We start from the raw sequence: 15,464 nt of genomic DNA, 5'->3' as shown, positions 1-15,464 counted from the left end.
TCTACCCAGTGTCTGAGATGGCTCCTAGGACCCCATTTCCACTTGGTTCTCACAGTTCTCCCTCTCTTCAGTTCAAGAAGGAGCAAACTGGAGAGAGGTCAGGATAGTCTGTGGTCTAAAGCAAATTATCTGTGAGGAGGTAAAGTTTAATGTTGTTTATGACAGTGGAACCTAAGGAAGACTTTGCAGACACCTAAAACTAATTGCCTGAAGAGTGCTTACAAAGACAACTTGCTGCTTCCTATCAGCAGATTATACAACCAACAAACAACTATAAAGCTACACCCTGCAGCTCAGAAGGTTCAAGTAGAAAATTGGGACTGTCATTTACAGCACATTTGTTTCAAGAGAAACATGAAAAACTAAGTTTCCATGCTGAAAAGCCAGAAGAACTCCTGAAATAAGTAACACAAACACTGGCATTCAGTCATAGAGATAGGATATATTACCAAGGATACTGTCACCTTCAGGAAAAGCTGGTAGTTACACTGATTTTTCTCCAGCCTTCCACAAACTCCTGCATGTATCTCCTTTCTAGCACTGCAGTATCTGCATCAATCATGCCACATGCTCATAGTCCTACTGAGGAATGCACCCAAAAGAAACAAAACTATCCTGGTTATTGAAGATACTACTTAAACTCACTAATAACTACAGCAATCACCAAAACCAACACAATTACTAATACTAAGCATTACTAACATTTTTCAGAACCCACATATTAACTTTTGTTTATGTAATTGAACCAAGCTATGTAAAGTTTGGTCAATTTTTAAGCTACAAGAAAGAAGACAAAATGTCTGAGCAGCAAAGAGAGTTAGAGGTGTTTTTTTCCCCATACTGCTAGTAACAGAAACACAGAAGTAGAATTTCCAAAATTTCATTTTTACAAAAATTTAACATTGAAACTAAAACTTAGGTCTGAAAAAAGCATGCAGAACACACGAAGGATGCAAGAACTAAGAACAGCAAGGACCACAGTATTGGTCAGAAGTATTGAACAGAAAGGACAGCAACAAGCAAGGCTGACAACAATGTTAAGGAAAGCCAATCAGATTATATTAAAAATTCTGAGGAGAAGAATGAACTTTGATATTAAACAGTAACCACCAAAGTGACCAAAAATTCCCAACAGAAAGAACAGGGAGCAATGAAATGAGTGAGACAATTCCAAGGATTAACTCAAAAATTACTCTGTCACAGTGTTCAGGATTGATGACACAGGGAAAGACAAATGTAAGACAGAGACAATGTAAGAATATTTTTAACATTTAATAGTAACTTTCTAGGATGACCAATACTACAAGGTCAATCTCATTCCTTTAACTTCTTCCTAATTTACCTAACTTAATGGATTTTTAAAAAGGCCTGACAGACCACTTAAAACAAACTAGTGCCACACAGCTGAGATGGATACGCATGTGTCATTCAGTCTTCCTGTTCTGAAACAGGTTTAAACACTTTCATTTTAACTACAGTTAAATCCCACTCTTGATGATACAGTTTCAAAATGTCATATGTAAAGCATGGGTGACAAACACCTTTATCATTTATACACATGATAATAAAGGTCCTTGATGAGAACAGTACAGTGAAAGAATGAGAGAAGAAAAACAGAGAGCAGTGATAAATTTGGTGTTGCCATGAAGTCTGAAGAAGGAGAGTGTTCCACAAGGAACACACTTTTGGCAAAAACTTGGATATATCTTATGTACATATAAATTTGAACTCAGCAGCATTTTGCTGATGTGCTGTGTGAGCTGATTTAAAAGCCAGACTAAATGTGTTACAGATATGACTTCATGTATGAGACATGGGAAACAAGGCACATGGAAGTGTAAGTGGGAAACAGCAACACCATTGCATTTAGGGCCTTGTACTTGTACACAGTGCTGTCTTCGACGGTAACAAATTGGAGAAATAACTCACCACTGCTGCACTGAGCCTGCCTCTGATTAAGGGAAGACTGCTCGGCAGAAAAATTGCTGTTCTTCAGCCTGCAGGAAGAAAGCAACCACCTGGAATAAAGGCAAGTACGCGCCCCTTACCGCACAAAACAAGTTCTCTCGGGTTAACGCCTCATCTTCCTCCCAAGCCTTCCATTAACTCCAGCCTGACTCAAAACTGTTCCAAGGAGAAAGGGGGAAACTGTTCCCTGCCAGGAATTAGGCGACAGTTATTTACTTCCTGCTCCGAGCAGGCCCTTTGTCGCGGCCAGCAATAATAGGTAAAGGAGGCCTGTCTGCCCTAACCGCGGGGGCGGTGCCCCAGAGCCGGTACCGTGGCGGGCACTCCACGCCGGAGCCGCGCCGGCTCGGGCAGCGCAAACGGGGGCACAGCCGGCAGAGCAGCAGCCGAAGGAAGTGCGTAGGAGCGGCGCCGCCCGCAGGGGCACAGCCCCGGGCTCCGTGCCCCGAGCGCTGCCCCGCTGGAGCCGCCGGCGCCGCCCGTCCCCTCCCGTCCCGGCCTCGCACGAACCGGGACCAGCGAGCGCCGCGCCGGCACCACCGCCTCCCCGGCGCGCGAGTCTGACGTCACGTCCCCGCGACGCCAGAGCGCTGCCCGCGCCGCTCCGCCGACAAAAGCGCGGCGGGGGCGGGGCCTGGGGTGGAGGGGCCGGGGCTTAGGGCGGCGGGGGCGGGGCTCTCGGAGCGCGCAGCGCGCTGACGTCAGGCGGCGGCTGCGCGCGCGCAGGGTGGTGTGGCGCGCGGGGCATTGTGCCGCGCTTCCGTGAGACGTTCCCGGTGCGGGGCGTCACGGCCGGCGCGCGTGGTGCTCGCGTCAGAACATAACGCTGAATATATGAGAAAGTCAAGCAAAAAATACAGAAAGGATTAAAAAAATTAGTGTACTTTATTGGCGTGGCAGCGGCTGGGAATGACTGCGCCCGTACTGTGACTCCCGGCCACGAGCGGGCGGGCTCTTTGTGCGGAGTCAGGGGGTTAAAGAGCCGCGTTTTCTTATCGGCAGAAACTTATGAGGATCGCCGTGGAAAATCCTCCCTCCCTTTCCTTCGTTCCCCCCTTCTTTTCTTTATTCTATTTTTTTCTTCCTCTAGCCCTTTTTTTCTCTTCCGCTCCCCGTCTTTCATTCATCTCGCTTTTTCTCTTTTCGTTTTCACCCTGCCCATTTATCAAAAACCCACTGCCGCCTGCTTACGGACTAGGTCGGGGTACTAAACACACTCATTTTTAGGCCGTGTGTCATTTACTAATAAACCTTGGAAAGCTTCTGTGGACACGCTGACACCCGCCGCCCCTGTAGCCCACGGTCACTTAGGACTCACGGCTGCTCCCATTCCCCCGAAGGGTGGGACGGGCCGGCCATTCCCGGGAGGATCGAGCGCCCGCGGTCCGCCAGCCCGCCAGGGGGCGCTGCCCCGCCCACCGGCCGCACGCGGAGCCGCTCGCCAGCTGCGGTGCCGCGCGGCACGTGGGGAGGGGGGCCGGAGCGAACCGAGCCGGACCGGAACGAGCCGAGCGGGGCCGAGGTGAGACACGCGGGGCCGGAGCGAGCCGAGCCGGACCGGACCGAGCGGGCCTGAAGGGAGCCGAGCGGAGCTGCCGCCATGCCCAAGGCGAAGGCCGGGAAGCGGCCGGAGCGCCGGGAGGGCCGCGCCGGCGGTGAGTGTGGAGCGGAGCGGGCGGGCGGCGGGCGGGATCCCGGGAACCGAGGCCGGGCCGGCGCCCGCACCCGAGCTGGGGCTGGCGGGGTGCCGGCGGATCGCGGCTGCCCACGGTAACACAGCAGTCTCTTCCCCAGGCATCCTGTTCAACACCGGGGCCGGGCAGCACATCCTGAAGAACCCGCTCGTGGTGAACAGCATCATCGACAAGGTGGGCGCGGCGAGCCCGGGATCCGGGGCTGGCGGGACGGCCGGGACAGCCGCCGCGCAAGGTGCCGCCTGTCGGAGCGTGCCGTGGCCTTGGCCCTCGTCTGTCCTTTGCGTGCGTGCTCGCTGGTTGCTCACGCGTGGCCAGCCAGCGCCAGGACATTCCTGGTCTCCCCGTTTCCCACTCCTTCCTTCCTAAACGACTCTAGTGCTCCCCTGAATACTCGGTTCCAACTTTTTACTGTGCCAAAGGCGCTTACTTTCATTCTAAAGTCAAATGATTGAACGAAATTGGTGCTGTGGAAGCACTCATAATGCTGTTTGTCCTTAGGCTGCCCTGCGCCGCACAGATGTCATTCTGGAGGTAGGCCCGGGAACTGGAAACCTGACAGTAAAGATGCTGGAGAAAGTCAAAAAAGTAAGTGCAAACTCTCTCACTTCTGAAGCTCTGACTGTGCTGTGGCTTAGACTACAACAAACAGAAGAGTCTTCATAGGCGTGATGAACATAAGCAGAATTACTCCATTGATATTTTTCTTAACATATGAATAATCCCAATGGGTTTTTAGCTGATCACATAAATTTTGTGTGGTTTTATCCATTGCTGTTGTCCATTTATGTGGTAAAGCTTGCTCGTATTTGGAGAGGGTAGAAGGTGCATAGCCTAATAGGGGCTTTGAAAGGATTCTTTAAACCCACAGCAACAGATACAGGGTTGGGGTTTTTATGATTAAATTCCAGTTAGGAGATGCATGGAGTTGCAAATATATACTTTTTTTTCAGGTTATTGCATGTGAAATTGACCCTAGACTTGTTGGTGAACTTCAGAAGAGAGTCCAGGGCACGTAAGTATCGATTATGGAAACAGGGAGCACTTAAAGCAGCAGAGCTACTTTGGTACAAATTTTGCAACAGTGCTTTTCTGAGGATAACCACAATGTATCTTTTCCCCCAGGTGTTTAGCAAACAAACTTGAAATCAAGGTTGGAGATGTCTTGAAAACAGATTTACCATTCTTTGATGCATGTGTGGCTAACTTGCCTTACCAGGTATGGGACAAACAACATAGCATACAACAACATTAAAAAAAATTAATTTTAAATGCTGATTTCCCAGGAATTATACTAACATTATTAATTATTTTTTCTCAGATTTCTTCACCTTTTGTTTTCAAGTTATTGCTTCATAGACCTTTTTTCAGGTATGTGGAAGAATAGAGCTCTGTATTACTTGGGAGGAAGAAAAATAGTTTTAAAAGTATTTTCAAATCCATTATATTTTTAGTTCCTAAGATGTTTGATGGATCAGAGTTTGATGGATCAGAGCTGCACTAAAGTTTTTCTGTGATACATAGTCTGACAGTGCCTGGAAATTAAGTTTATGTTGATGTATTGAGCATGAGGAGAAAATTTAAACTTGAGTCCCCAGCAGATAAAAACAGGAGTTACATCTCCTTAGTATTATAACTATTCTAGGAATAAGCAGGGCATGATAGCATTTCAAATACCTTTCTGTCTAAGTTAGGCTGGAAAGGGTAGAATCAATGCCAAGTCACTTTCTTGTTGTCTGATCTAAAAGTGTAACTGCTCTGTCTGTGTGTCAGTCATCAATGATTTCTCTCAAAGGAACATTGGTAACGTTATCGGTCAATTTTGAAAAGCTTGGATTTGAACTCTCAGCAGAGAGTTACTCTGAATGATTCATTACAGTCAGTCGACTCTGACACTAGACTGTCTCTTTGATCCTGATCCATTTAGCAGTATAAATAATCAAATTATGTAATAGCTTTAAGGAGACTTGGATGGCTTCACCAAGTTCTGTGATGGGTTTTGTTTTTTTTTTCAACACACAAATCAAGGCAGAGTTGTTTATTATGAACGTTTACTCTTCTAAGTGCTGAGGCAAATTGTGTGTTTTCCAAGTGTGTTAGTTGGCTTCTGACATAAAAATTGAATACTTAGAATTGATTTTTTCATTTCTGTTATTCTCAGGTGTGCAATCCTTATGTTTCAAAGGGAGTTTGCACTTCGTTTGGTTGCCAAACCAGGAAGCAAACTGTACTGCAGACTCTCTATTAACACTCAGCTATTGGCTCGAGTGGACCATCTGATGAAGGTACGTCACTCTGCCTTTGGGTAACTCAGCTATCAAACATAAGAGAAGAGTGTTGCAAGGGATGTGAGGAGTTTGTTGCTTATTCACACAGCTGCTTGACTGCTCTTATCTAACAGGTTGGAAAGAACAACTTCAAGCCTCCTCCCAAAGTCGAATCCAGTGTTGTCAGAATAGAGCCAAAGAACCCACCACCACCTATCAACTTCCAGGTGAGCAGCGTATACTCAATGTAACCCATTAGTGATAATTTCCTACTTCTTCCCACTGACTATTCAATTCCATGTGCTGATTCTTGTACAAACTACCAGCTATTCATTGGAGCTTCCAAAATGCTTATTTCTCGGTTGATTAGGCTTGTGTTAACAGAGCCTAATGTTAACATTAACAGAACATGCCACCATCATGGGGGCAGCTTTGTGTACAGTATCTCTCATAAGACCCAGGTCAGCTGGAGAACTGTTAGTAATAATGTCCCTTTTATCATGGTTTACGTCTCCCCAAGATGTTTCTGGCTGATAATTTTGCAGGTTTTGATCAAAGGAATATATGAGATTTGTCTTCAGACAAGTGTGTGTAATCTCAGAAGACAAATGTTACAGAAGAGTATTCTTAATTTATAAAACACTTCAAGACCATTTCAGCCTTCCCCAAGGTTAGCCAGATTTTCTTCAAGTATCTGCCTTCTCTGCTCGTAATAGCACCTAGGCATGGAAAAGTACAGTTCAAAGGGTTTTGGGGGCAAAGTATTTTCTCCTCCATTTGTATTGCTTTGTCCCAAAATACAGCTGGTTTTCTGTTGTTTAGAAGGACATGTCCATGAGGGATATTCCTTTGTGTTCAGTATCGTTCTGAAATTGTTGGTAGTAACTGTTTTTGTTTGTCGTAGCTTATGTTACTTTCTAAAATTCTGAAATTTTCATTTTCAGGAGTGGGATGGTCTGGTAAGGATAGCCTTTGTTAGGAAAAACAAGACGCTCTCTGCAGCATTTAAGTAAGTAACTTCTGTCAGAGAACCTGTTTAACATTTCTTTTGTGCAGATGCATAGCAGTGTTACATAGTCAGTAATAAACCATGGTGGAAGATTTATACTGATGTCACAAGCTTTTTCTTTTAGAAGAAAACTAGGCAGCTTTTTATAAAGAACAGTTCTGCATAATCGTTACAGTTTTTTATAGTAGACATTAACAACCAATTGAGTGAATAATAGTCACAGTTCAGTTTTCATGCTAAACATGTATTTCTTTCAGATCAAGTGCTGTAGAGCAGTTGCTGGATCATAATTACCGAGTTCATTGTTCCTTACATAATACAGTAAGTTCCTTCCTAATCTCTTCTACTTCTGTGCTCTGTGGCCTACATACTGACTTTTATAAGAGTAAAAAATTAACATTGAAAAGCTTAATGTATCAAAGTTTTTCCAAAAGAGTTTGAAGGTTGGAAGAACTTGCCTCTTTTTGTAGAGAAAAATCTAAAAGGGTAATTAAATCATAGTAAAAAAGCTTAAAATTAAGTATATTGTCCATATATATGTATGTCTCAAGGTCTTTTACTAATTTAATAAAACATTTCTTGTCTTCTTTTCAATACTGTTGTGATTCATACATAATGAATGAACTGAGATACAAAAATTCAGATTCAACAGAATAATACAATAATCCATAATAGAAAAAATATAACTTACATTTTTTCACTTGAAACAAGAACTGTTCTAAGAACAGGAAATAATTAATTATTTAAATGAACCTTTTCCTGTGTTTTGAGTAGAAAATCATTTCTATCCCGTTTTTCATTGACAGGAAATTCCTGAGAACTTCAAAATTGCAGAGAAAATACAGACAGTCCTAAAAGATACAGGTTACTCTGAAAAACGAGCCCGTTCAATGGATATAGATGATTTCATTCGGTATTGTTTTTTTTTTCTCTTTATGCCTTCCTTTTAAGCTTCTTGAAATTCTATCTGCATCTGTAGCTGCGTAGCACAGATTAATATTGGGCTGCACAGGAATAGTAGGGTTTCCCTCATAGTACCAGACACTCCTTGCTTCCAGTCCTGAACATGAGCAAACACTTAAGGCCTACTTATATATTTCAAATGCTGTTTATAATATTGAGAGCAACTAGGTAAGGATCCCTGTTTCAGGTGTTTCTGTACTAGACCCTTCTGTGTCTCCTTCAAGAATGGCCATAGTGTAAACTGGTTATTAAAATTTTTCTAGAGCCCCACATGGCCTTTCTCTGCCTTGAGGATTAGGCCGTAGTCTGTAGAATAATTTAAAATATGAATGATTAACTGCTGTGTTCCGCTCTTACCTCTTACCACAATGCCACCTCTTACCAGGTGGCATTGTGAATCCTGTTGTAATTCAAGACAAAAGTTCCTATCTGCTTCTCATTTGGAGAGCTAAGACAGGTAATGATCTCTGAAAAAACATAGTGAACCTGGTAGGATCCGACATAAGTAACTTCCTTGAGAATAAACCTGCATCTCTAAAATGGCAAATTTGCTAATAACTTCTAGTTTCAGATTTGTTAAAATTCTTTTTTTGCAGTTGATCATTGATGGCTGCTTTCATGCTATTTTCTATCCACATCTTAAAAATGCCTCAAGTTGAAGTTTAAATTGCTAGAATTATAATACACATATTTCAATCTTTCAGATTGCTACATGGCTTCAATTCAGAAGGCATCCATTTTTCATAGATACTCCTAGAAGAATGAAAGATGCTGTATTTTTTCACCAAAGTTTTACCCAAGCCAGCGTGAGTGCAATGGTACAAGCTCCTCATAAAAGCAATGAACAGAATACAGCGGGTATGCTTGGACTCAGAATGTTAGATGTGATTTTATCGCAGACAATAGGCAAGGAGCTGCTGCCTGTCTTTTAAAAGCAGCAAATTCTTTCAGAGCTGAAGCAAGGTGCTGGACTGCCTCATGACTGTGTTTTCCTATATATATATATCCAAAAACATGGACTGATGATAATTGAAATATGTTCTCCAGTGATGGACTTCACCTCAGTATATTCATGTACAGTACTCAACAGTACAACCCATAATGGGTCAGGACAACAAAAAAAAAGTTGTAGCAATTCCTTTTATGGTATCATTCATTTGTGTGTTTGTTTAAAAGTGTGTTTAAAAACTTCCTTCTGATTTGAGATGCCTGTCTCTCTCATCCTTCTGGTAACTAACAAGCCTGTTAAAAATCTGCTTCTCTTAGAGAACCCCAGTGAGTGTTTCTCAGAAAACAAAAGAATTTACCTTGTGGGCTTGATACCCTTTACATTATTGCCTTTACCCTCTCCTCCACTGTAGGAACTGGAGAAAAAACTACCAGTGGGCCAGGGCTCAAAAAAAGACAGCATGGGTTTTTTGTTAACTAAATTCAAGTAATTATTTTTTAAGGTAACTCCTTCACTGTTAATGCAGGAAAATGTTTTAGCACAGATCATAGCTTTCAGTGAGATTTAGAGCAATGCATGCAAATTAGCAAAGCCTCCTCTAAGAAAAGCTTATATTTATATACATCATTACATTATTAAGGTTGGAAAAGATGTCCTGAGTCCAGCTAGCAGTACCATTGACATCCCAATGACTTTTAAAAGTAATTGATTCAGAAGCATGTATAGAAACAGGCATCCTGAAGCATCAACTTAAAAAACTGAATTGCACATTTATTTCACAATTTAATAATTCAGTAATTCTAGTGCTGCTTCACTTCATGCAGTGAAGTGAGCCAAATGATGAGTTAGGTAGACAGCCACAAAGAATACCAGCCTTATCAATTTTTCTACTGCTTCAGTATCAGGTGTAGATCTGACTTATAGCAGGCTCTGGCACAAAGACTGGCAGTAGACAGTTGCAGCTAGCATGTGCTACGTGACAGGACACATGTAATTTACAGGGCTTTGTAAAAAGGTGCTGAAAGCTCACTGTCCTTTTTGTCCTTGTGGGACCCACAGTAAGCCATAGCCTGGCTGTGGTGCTAGGCTTGCATGGACAGATACATGGAAGCTGTTGTTACTCCTGTGGGATGCCTCAGTCTTCAGAAGTTTCTGAGAAAGTGAGAATTGTCCAGAGCAGCTTGAGAGAAAACTTCTGATGCTATATGATAGCCTGTACTATCACCTGCCAACAGAACCTATTGCCTTCTATTCCATTGGGTTTTTTTCTTTTAGCTGTGATGGGTGATGATCTTAAAAAAATGTTCAGGAAGAGGTGTGATGTTTTTTTAAGATCTGCTGCAAAATTAAAGTCAGGACAATGGTCTGGGGAACTTCCTTCCATATAACAAACTTGTATAAAAGAGTTGGCTTTATTTTGAAATCAGAGGCCTTTTCAAAAATGTAACTGATCTACTTACAAATTGGAACCCTTCCCAAAGCATAACAGAAATTCTCAGATGTAATTCATTTAATAGCTTAATTTATTAAACACATTATGTAAAATCTACATTGTTTCAGTTTTCATGTTTACACACAAGAGGATTTTTTAACCATGATGCGACAAGAGCTTCCCATAGCCTACCTTTCTATGGGAGATACAAACATTAAACACTACAAGAAGTTCTGGCTCATTTAAGTATCTTTTCATTGCCTTCCCTTTATTCCCCCCCTCCAGGCCTGGCACAAACAAACAGGCTTGTATTCCAAAAGTAGTTTTTAAACATCCCCAAGGGAAAGTCTGCTGATGCAAACTCCTGGAAAGGGGGAGAACTCCTAGAGAGATCTACAGTTCTTACATGAAAGGTCAATCTTTTTTGCATACTGACTTGCAAAAATAACTTGAGTGCCACCACCTAAAAAGTGCTGATACACATGGCGCCATTTGTGAGAATTCAGGTATTTGTGGGATTTCTATTAGCGCTAGGTAGAGGTATTGTGCAAAATCGTCAAATGATGCAATTTCACCCCACTTTTCAGCTGCTGGCACGGTACAAAGGGAAAAATAGGTATTAGCTACTTCTTAAAGCAACAGAACTACTCAAGCTACCTGCAAACTACAGTTAATGTACATGTAACTTTGTCATGCATCAAAATCCAAGTTTTTAAAACAGTATGTGAAAGGCCAGTATGGACGTATTTATCCCCAAAGTTTGATAGTTAACTTATCCATACATAGCATTATCACACCATACCACATATCATATTATCTGCATTATCCTAAGATACAACTCTCCTCAGTACTTAAAACATTACCCTTTAATATACATCAACTAATTTATATTTTTGTGGGTTTTTGTTGATTTGTTGGTTTTTTTGGTTTTTTTTAATTGTTACAGATAAATGTTAAAATTATATAACCATTCTTAATGGAATTCAAACAAAACAAAGATTCCAGATTTTCACACTAAAAATGGAATGTCCAGCTGTTCGTCTACTCTTAACAGCCTGCAGTTCCTCTTAAAATGATATGGCACATCCTGTGAAATGAAACTATCCACCAAAAAATAAGTCTTCTTGAAACACACACACACTAAAGTAATTTATATTGACAAATAAGGAATGTATTTTTTAAGGCTGTGCTTCAGAAAGAGGATATTTAGGGTTAAGTAGCCTTCATCAAGGCACAGAATGGGAAGAGTTAAGCACAGCTGTTTGTGGAAGAGAAGTTACGTTAAACCACTAGTGAGGTGTGCATGCACGCCACAATTTTAAACTGCACAGCTGGTCTTTGTCATAAAACTGAACATGGTCAGAAGAAAGTGCTGTGACTTTTTAATGGCCACAGTTTTACTTTATTAAAAATATGGCAAGTATTTCCAAACATTTCACTATTTGAATAAATGAAATATTTAAACAAAGTGCTTCACAGATCTGAACCCTGCAGGTTGTGCTGTCTGGTCTAGAAGCATTTTGTAGACATCAGGAGCATTTCACATAAAACTGAAAATGTCATTCAGGTGAATAAGAAACAGGAGATTTCCACAAACATTGCTAACATTTTTACGCTTTCAAGTAGTTGAGTTCTCTCGGTCACTAGGTTTTGTAACAAATGTGTGCTACAGCAGTACAGGTTCCTTTAGCAGCAGAGGCCCTTTTCAAAGGGCACGCGGTCTTTTCGGGTTGATCTGTTTACTGGCCTGCTCCTCTTCTTGTAGAGCTGCCCGGAAAGATTTCACTTTGTCTTTAAGGAAAAAAACAGAAGGTTGAGAACTGATGTGCCTGTGCTCAACAGATCTTGAAACTAAGCCCTGATCCTCCAGCTCTAACAAACAACAAAGAACATTCCTCCACAAAAATAGCTGACACTACAAACTACCAGGGGATTGAGCTACGCTTGCATTCAAAACCATACAAACAAGTTGCTTAGCAACTTAGTGTCTTCTTGCATACTACCCCTGTCTCTAGGCAGGATAGGTTTGTAAACAGCACAAGTATATTCCCAGCATGTGAACTTTTCATACTTCCATTCTCCTATCTTAGAGAGTCTAGGGAGGTATATACTACCGCTATCCTATTCCTTCCCAGCACCTTCCAAACCACTTTTATCATAAAGTGAAATCATATCACTAAAATCATATTTAGAGTACAGTCTGCCATTTATAGTACATTCCAAAACCCAGAATAGTAAATTACAGTCCCCTCTGTTTCCTTATGAATGTGAAAAACATTTGTGAATAAGTTTTGGAACTTACTCATTGCAAATAGTAAAATGCACTGTTCACTAGTTTCATTGAAATTCAGTAAAAGTGGGAAAAACTTAGGGAAGTATAGCATCCTTGTTTTTCTATTCCTATCCCTTCTATTCCCCAGTAATATGCCCAAGAATGGAAAGAAGGAAACCGAAATGATGGCAGTAATATGTCATCATATTGCACAGTGACAGAAGTAAAGGCTGAACAATTGCACAGTGACCATTACATGCCATGAGCGCAACATAGACGATACCAAGACAGCATTTTTAACGTTATACACGTTTTCTCTTGTGAAACTGCAGTTATATTAAGCTGGTTGTAAAGATGCAAGATCTCTTAGCATTTTACCTCCAGCAGGCTTCTCAAAAACAGTATCTGCTAAGTTTTTGAAGAACAGGTAGTCATCTAAACTGCGTTTTTTCACTGCTGGTGTCTCAAAAGCCATCATCCTTAAAAAACAAAAGGAAACTCTAACTCCTAGCAAAAGTGTAACCAGCATGCTCAGGAGGCAAGCAGGCCACATCTGATCTGCTTGTATTCCAAGCAGATACTCAGACTGAGTAAAAAGTGAGATTTTAACTTACAGTTTTTTAACACAGATCAAGAAAACTGCTCCTTGAGCCCCCCAACCCACCCCTGAGCTTCTGCCAGTAGAGCAATATGTCTCCTGGAGTCTAAACTGTTAACAAAAAATGAAAAGGAAAATTAATCTCCAGGATATAACCAACTGACAAGCTCATTTTAGAAGACGAGAGTTAATTTTGGGCACTAAGAATTAGCTGCAGTTTGTTTTTCAACAAGCATGAGCTGCCAAAATTCAAACAAAGGCTGTTAGAAAAAAAACCAAAAAAAATACTCAGAGCTTGATGGCACTCTTAAGCAGTCTTAAAAATGACAGCAGGCTCCCTGCTACACTACACAACAGCAGGGACTGGGAGTTCCTACTGCTTTTTCCTCATTGCATGGCCTTCTGTTCTTTTTCATACAGTTGGTTTGGATTTCTTACTTTCCTTTAGAGTTTTTGAAAAAAAGAAAAGTTGCAAGACTCAGTTTGTACTTCCTGGAGGTAAAACATAGACTCCTTCTTTACATTAGGATGAACTGATCTTAGATGTGAACTTATTCTTAGACTGCAGAAGAAATGCTCCTTCCATTGAAGGCTGGCATAAGCAGGGAAAAAAGACCCTACAATATAACCACTTTTTATTTCCTCCTTGTTTTGACTGCAAGTCTCCATGGCATATGCTAATAATGTACAGAGCAATGATTAAAAGCAACTTACCTCTAAGTTCAGTCAGAATATCAATTTTTTGCTCTAGAATTGCTTCAAGTTGGGTAGCGTAAGAATCCACATCATAGTCTACTTCTTCTGTCATCTCAAGAAGTAGTTTTTCAACTTCCAACCATCTAATGGATTCCTAGATAAAAGTTTAAAAATACAACAAAATACATCAGCAACATGTCAAGACCAAAAGCTGATTAAGACTTTTTCACACAACTAGCAGACATTGTACAGCCTAGCAACCTCAATAAACCAGATTTCAATCCAAAAAAGAAACCTTATTACTAATGCAGCAAAATGGCATTTTCTCTACGTTATTTTTTAATTTCAGTGTCACATCATCACAGGCAAACCCCAGCTACCCAGCTGTCTTCAAATTCAGAACATTAGATGGTTGTGAAGATGAGAAATTTAGGGAACAGAACTTTGTCATGTTTGTCTCCCCTTAGACAAGAAGTCAGGCTGTAAGTTTGGGCTGCTTACCACTACATAGTCACGTAGTCATTATTACATTCAAGGAGCCAAGATAATTCTGCCCTGTTTTGAGAGAAGCTGTATAAAAGGATACCTATTTTAAACTCACTATTATATGATCTAAATCCACATATAGGAATACAATAAAGGTTGGTTAAAGAAGCTTATCTTTGCACTCTGAGCATTACAAAAAATAAGGGGGGGAAAAAAAAGCTTGCAGCAAAGAAGAGTGCAGCCAGGAGTTTAAATGTTACAGAACCATGCAAAATTGTGATCAGAAGAACTGAGCCCATTGGAAATGCTTTGGTTTAAAATAAAAAAGAAAGCAGCTGACAGTTCTAGGCATACTAGAAAGCTTGGTTTGACATATTAGGATGAAGTCCTTCCCTCTGTGCTCCATAGCCCAAGCAAAACTGAAAATGTAGTCAAAACCCCTTGTCTGTTTTTTGGCTTTCAGAAGAGATGGAGCTGACACTGGGGTAAGATTCATCTCACCTAACATAACCTTGTACATTGAAGACAAAGACTCCTGAACACACAGAGCACTCTGAGTTGCACTGGTGTATTTTAGCCATTTTTGTTAGGAAAGGATGTTGTGTATCAGCTGCTTTCAGGAGAACATTGACAGAAGATGCCTAGTACAGCTGTGGATTTTGTATCAGTGTAGTCCAACTACACACACACACCATAAACAAGCCATGCTGTGAACAAAGGGACCTTAGGCTTGGACACATTTCCTCCCAGAGACTGCCAGAAGGAGCAATAATCTCCAGCAGAAGGCCAGATGGACACACAGAGGCAATTACATCTTAACTAATGCAGCTTGTCTCTCCAGAAGCCACATTAGGACATAGCCTCAGCATATGGCACATGACTTTCACACTTCCGTATGTTTTACTTCAGGGCTAATGTTCCATAATAACTAGACCTCTGCATCCGCTGTAAGATGTTTTATTTAGCATCTTGCTTTATTGTGAATGTTCCACTAAGCTAGATACCTAGGCTGAGGAGATAATTTGTATTCCTTACAGGTTTGACAGTCTGCTGTTCTCTAGGAACAGATTTGCCAAACAGACAGGCTTTAAGGTTATGAACAGAAGCAATCCACATTTCCTTCTGAAAAT

At 41.4% G+C, this 15,464-nt stretch overlaps 3 protein-coding genes across 10 annotated transcripts in view; 1 reads left to right on the top strand and 2 right to left on the bottom strand.

Moving 5' to 3' along the window:
- The window catches only part of IPO11 (importin 11), an 82,102-nt gene extending 79,513 nt beyond the window's left edge, over positions 1-2,589 (bottom strand). The window contains exons 1-2 of one of the 3 annotated variants that reach the window (XM_064735776.1): positions 2,479-2,589; positions 1,930-1,997 (exon numbers count right to left, since the gene is read on the bottom strand). The gene's annotated coding sequence lies outside the window, so the exon portion shown is untranslated. Of the gene's footprint in view, positions 1-1,929; positions 1,998-2,048; positions 2,156-2,280; positions 2,417-2,478 lie in introns of those variants that run through there. The other 2 variants (XM_064735777.1, XM_064735778.1) reach the window with 2 other exon arrangements.
- Positions 2,590-3,386: 797 nt separating this feature from the next.
- Positions 3,387-10,349, top strand: DIMT1 (DIM1 rRNA methyltransferase and ribosome maturation factor). The gene is made up of 12 exons (XM_064736829.1): positions 3,387-3,623; positions 3,763-3,836; positions 4,164-4,250; positions 4,616-4,677; positions 4,788-4,881; positions 4,984-5,033; positions 5,824-5,947; positions 6,064-6,156; positions 6,874-6,938; positions 7,196-7,259; positions 7,745-7,851; positions 8,606-10,349. Exons 1-12 carry the CDS (start codon positions 3,569-3,571, stop codon positions 8,646-8,648), a joined length of 918 nt encoding a protein of 305 aa, XP_064592899.1. The 5' UTR covers positions 3,387-3,568; the 3' UTR covers positions 8,649-10,349.
- A 6-nt stretch (positions 10,350-10,355) lies between these two features.
- Positions 10,356-15,464, bottom strand: part of KIF2A (kinesin family member 2A) — a 57,864-nt gene continuing 52,755 nt past the window's right edge. For all 6 annotated transcript variants that reach the window (XM_064736824.1, XM_064736828.1, XM_064736823.1 and 3 more), the window contains 2 exons: positions 13,867-14,002; positions 10,356-12,073 (listed from right to left, as the gene is read on the bottom strand). In XM_064736824.1, the coding sequence (XP_064592894.1) occupies positions 11,988-12,073; positions 13,867-14,002 (222 nt within the window). In that variant the 3' untranslated portion in view covers positions 10,356-11,987. The remainder of the gene's footprint in view (positions 12,074-13,866; positions 14,003-15,464) is intronic.

The sequence above is a fragment of the Zonotrichia leucophrys genome, chromosome Z (genome assembly GCF_028769735.1).
Source record: "Zonotrichia leucophrys gambelii isolate GWCS_2022_RI chromosome Z, RI_Zleu_2.0, whole genome shotgun sequence".
Lineage (NCBI taxonomy): Eukaryota > Metazoa > Chordata > Aves > Passeriformes > Passerellidae > Zonotrichia > Zonotrichia leucophrys.
This window is presented reverse-complemented; position numbering and strand designations above follow the sequence as displayed.

What these genes read in the sequence shown, in the direction of transcription:
- DIMT1 (XM_064736829.1), top strand. Translation starts at nt 3,569, where the DNA reads ATGCCCAAGGCGAAGGCCGGGAAGCGGCCGGAGCGCCGGGAGGGCCGC. An exon ending in CTTCATAGACCTTTTTTCAG is followed by an intron (nt 5,034 to 5,823) that starts GTATGTGGAAGA and finishes TGTTATTCTCAG; the next exon opens with GTGTGCAATCCTTATGTTTC. An exon ending in ACGCTCTCTGCAGCATTTAA is followed by an intron (nt 6,939 to 7,195) that starts GTAAGTAACTTC and finishes TATTTCTTTCAG; the next exon opens with ATCAAGTGCTGTAGAGCAGT.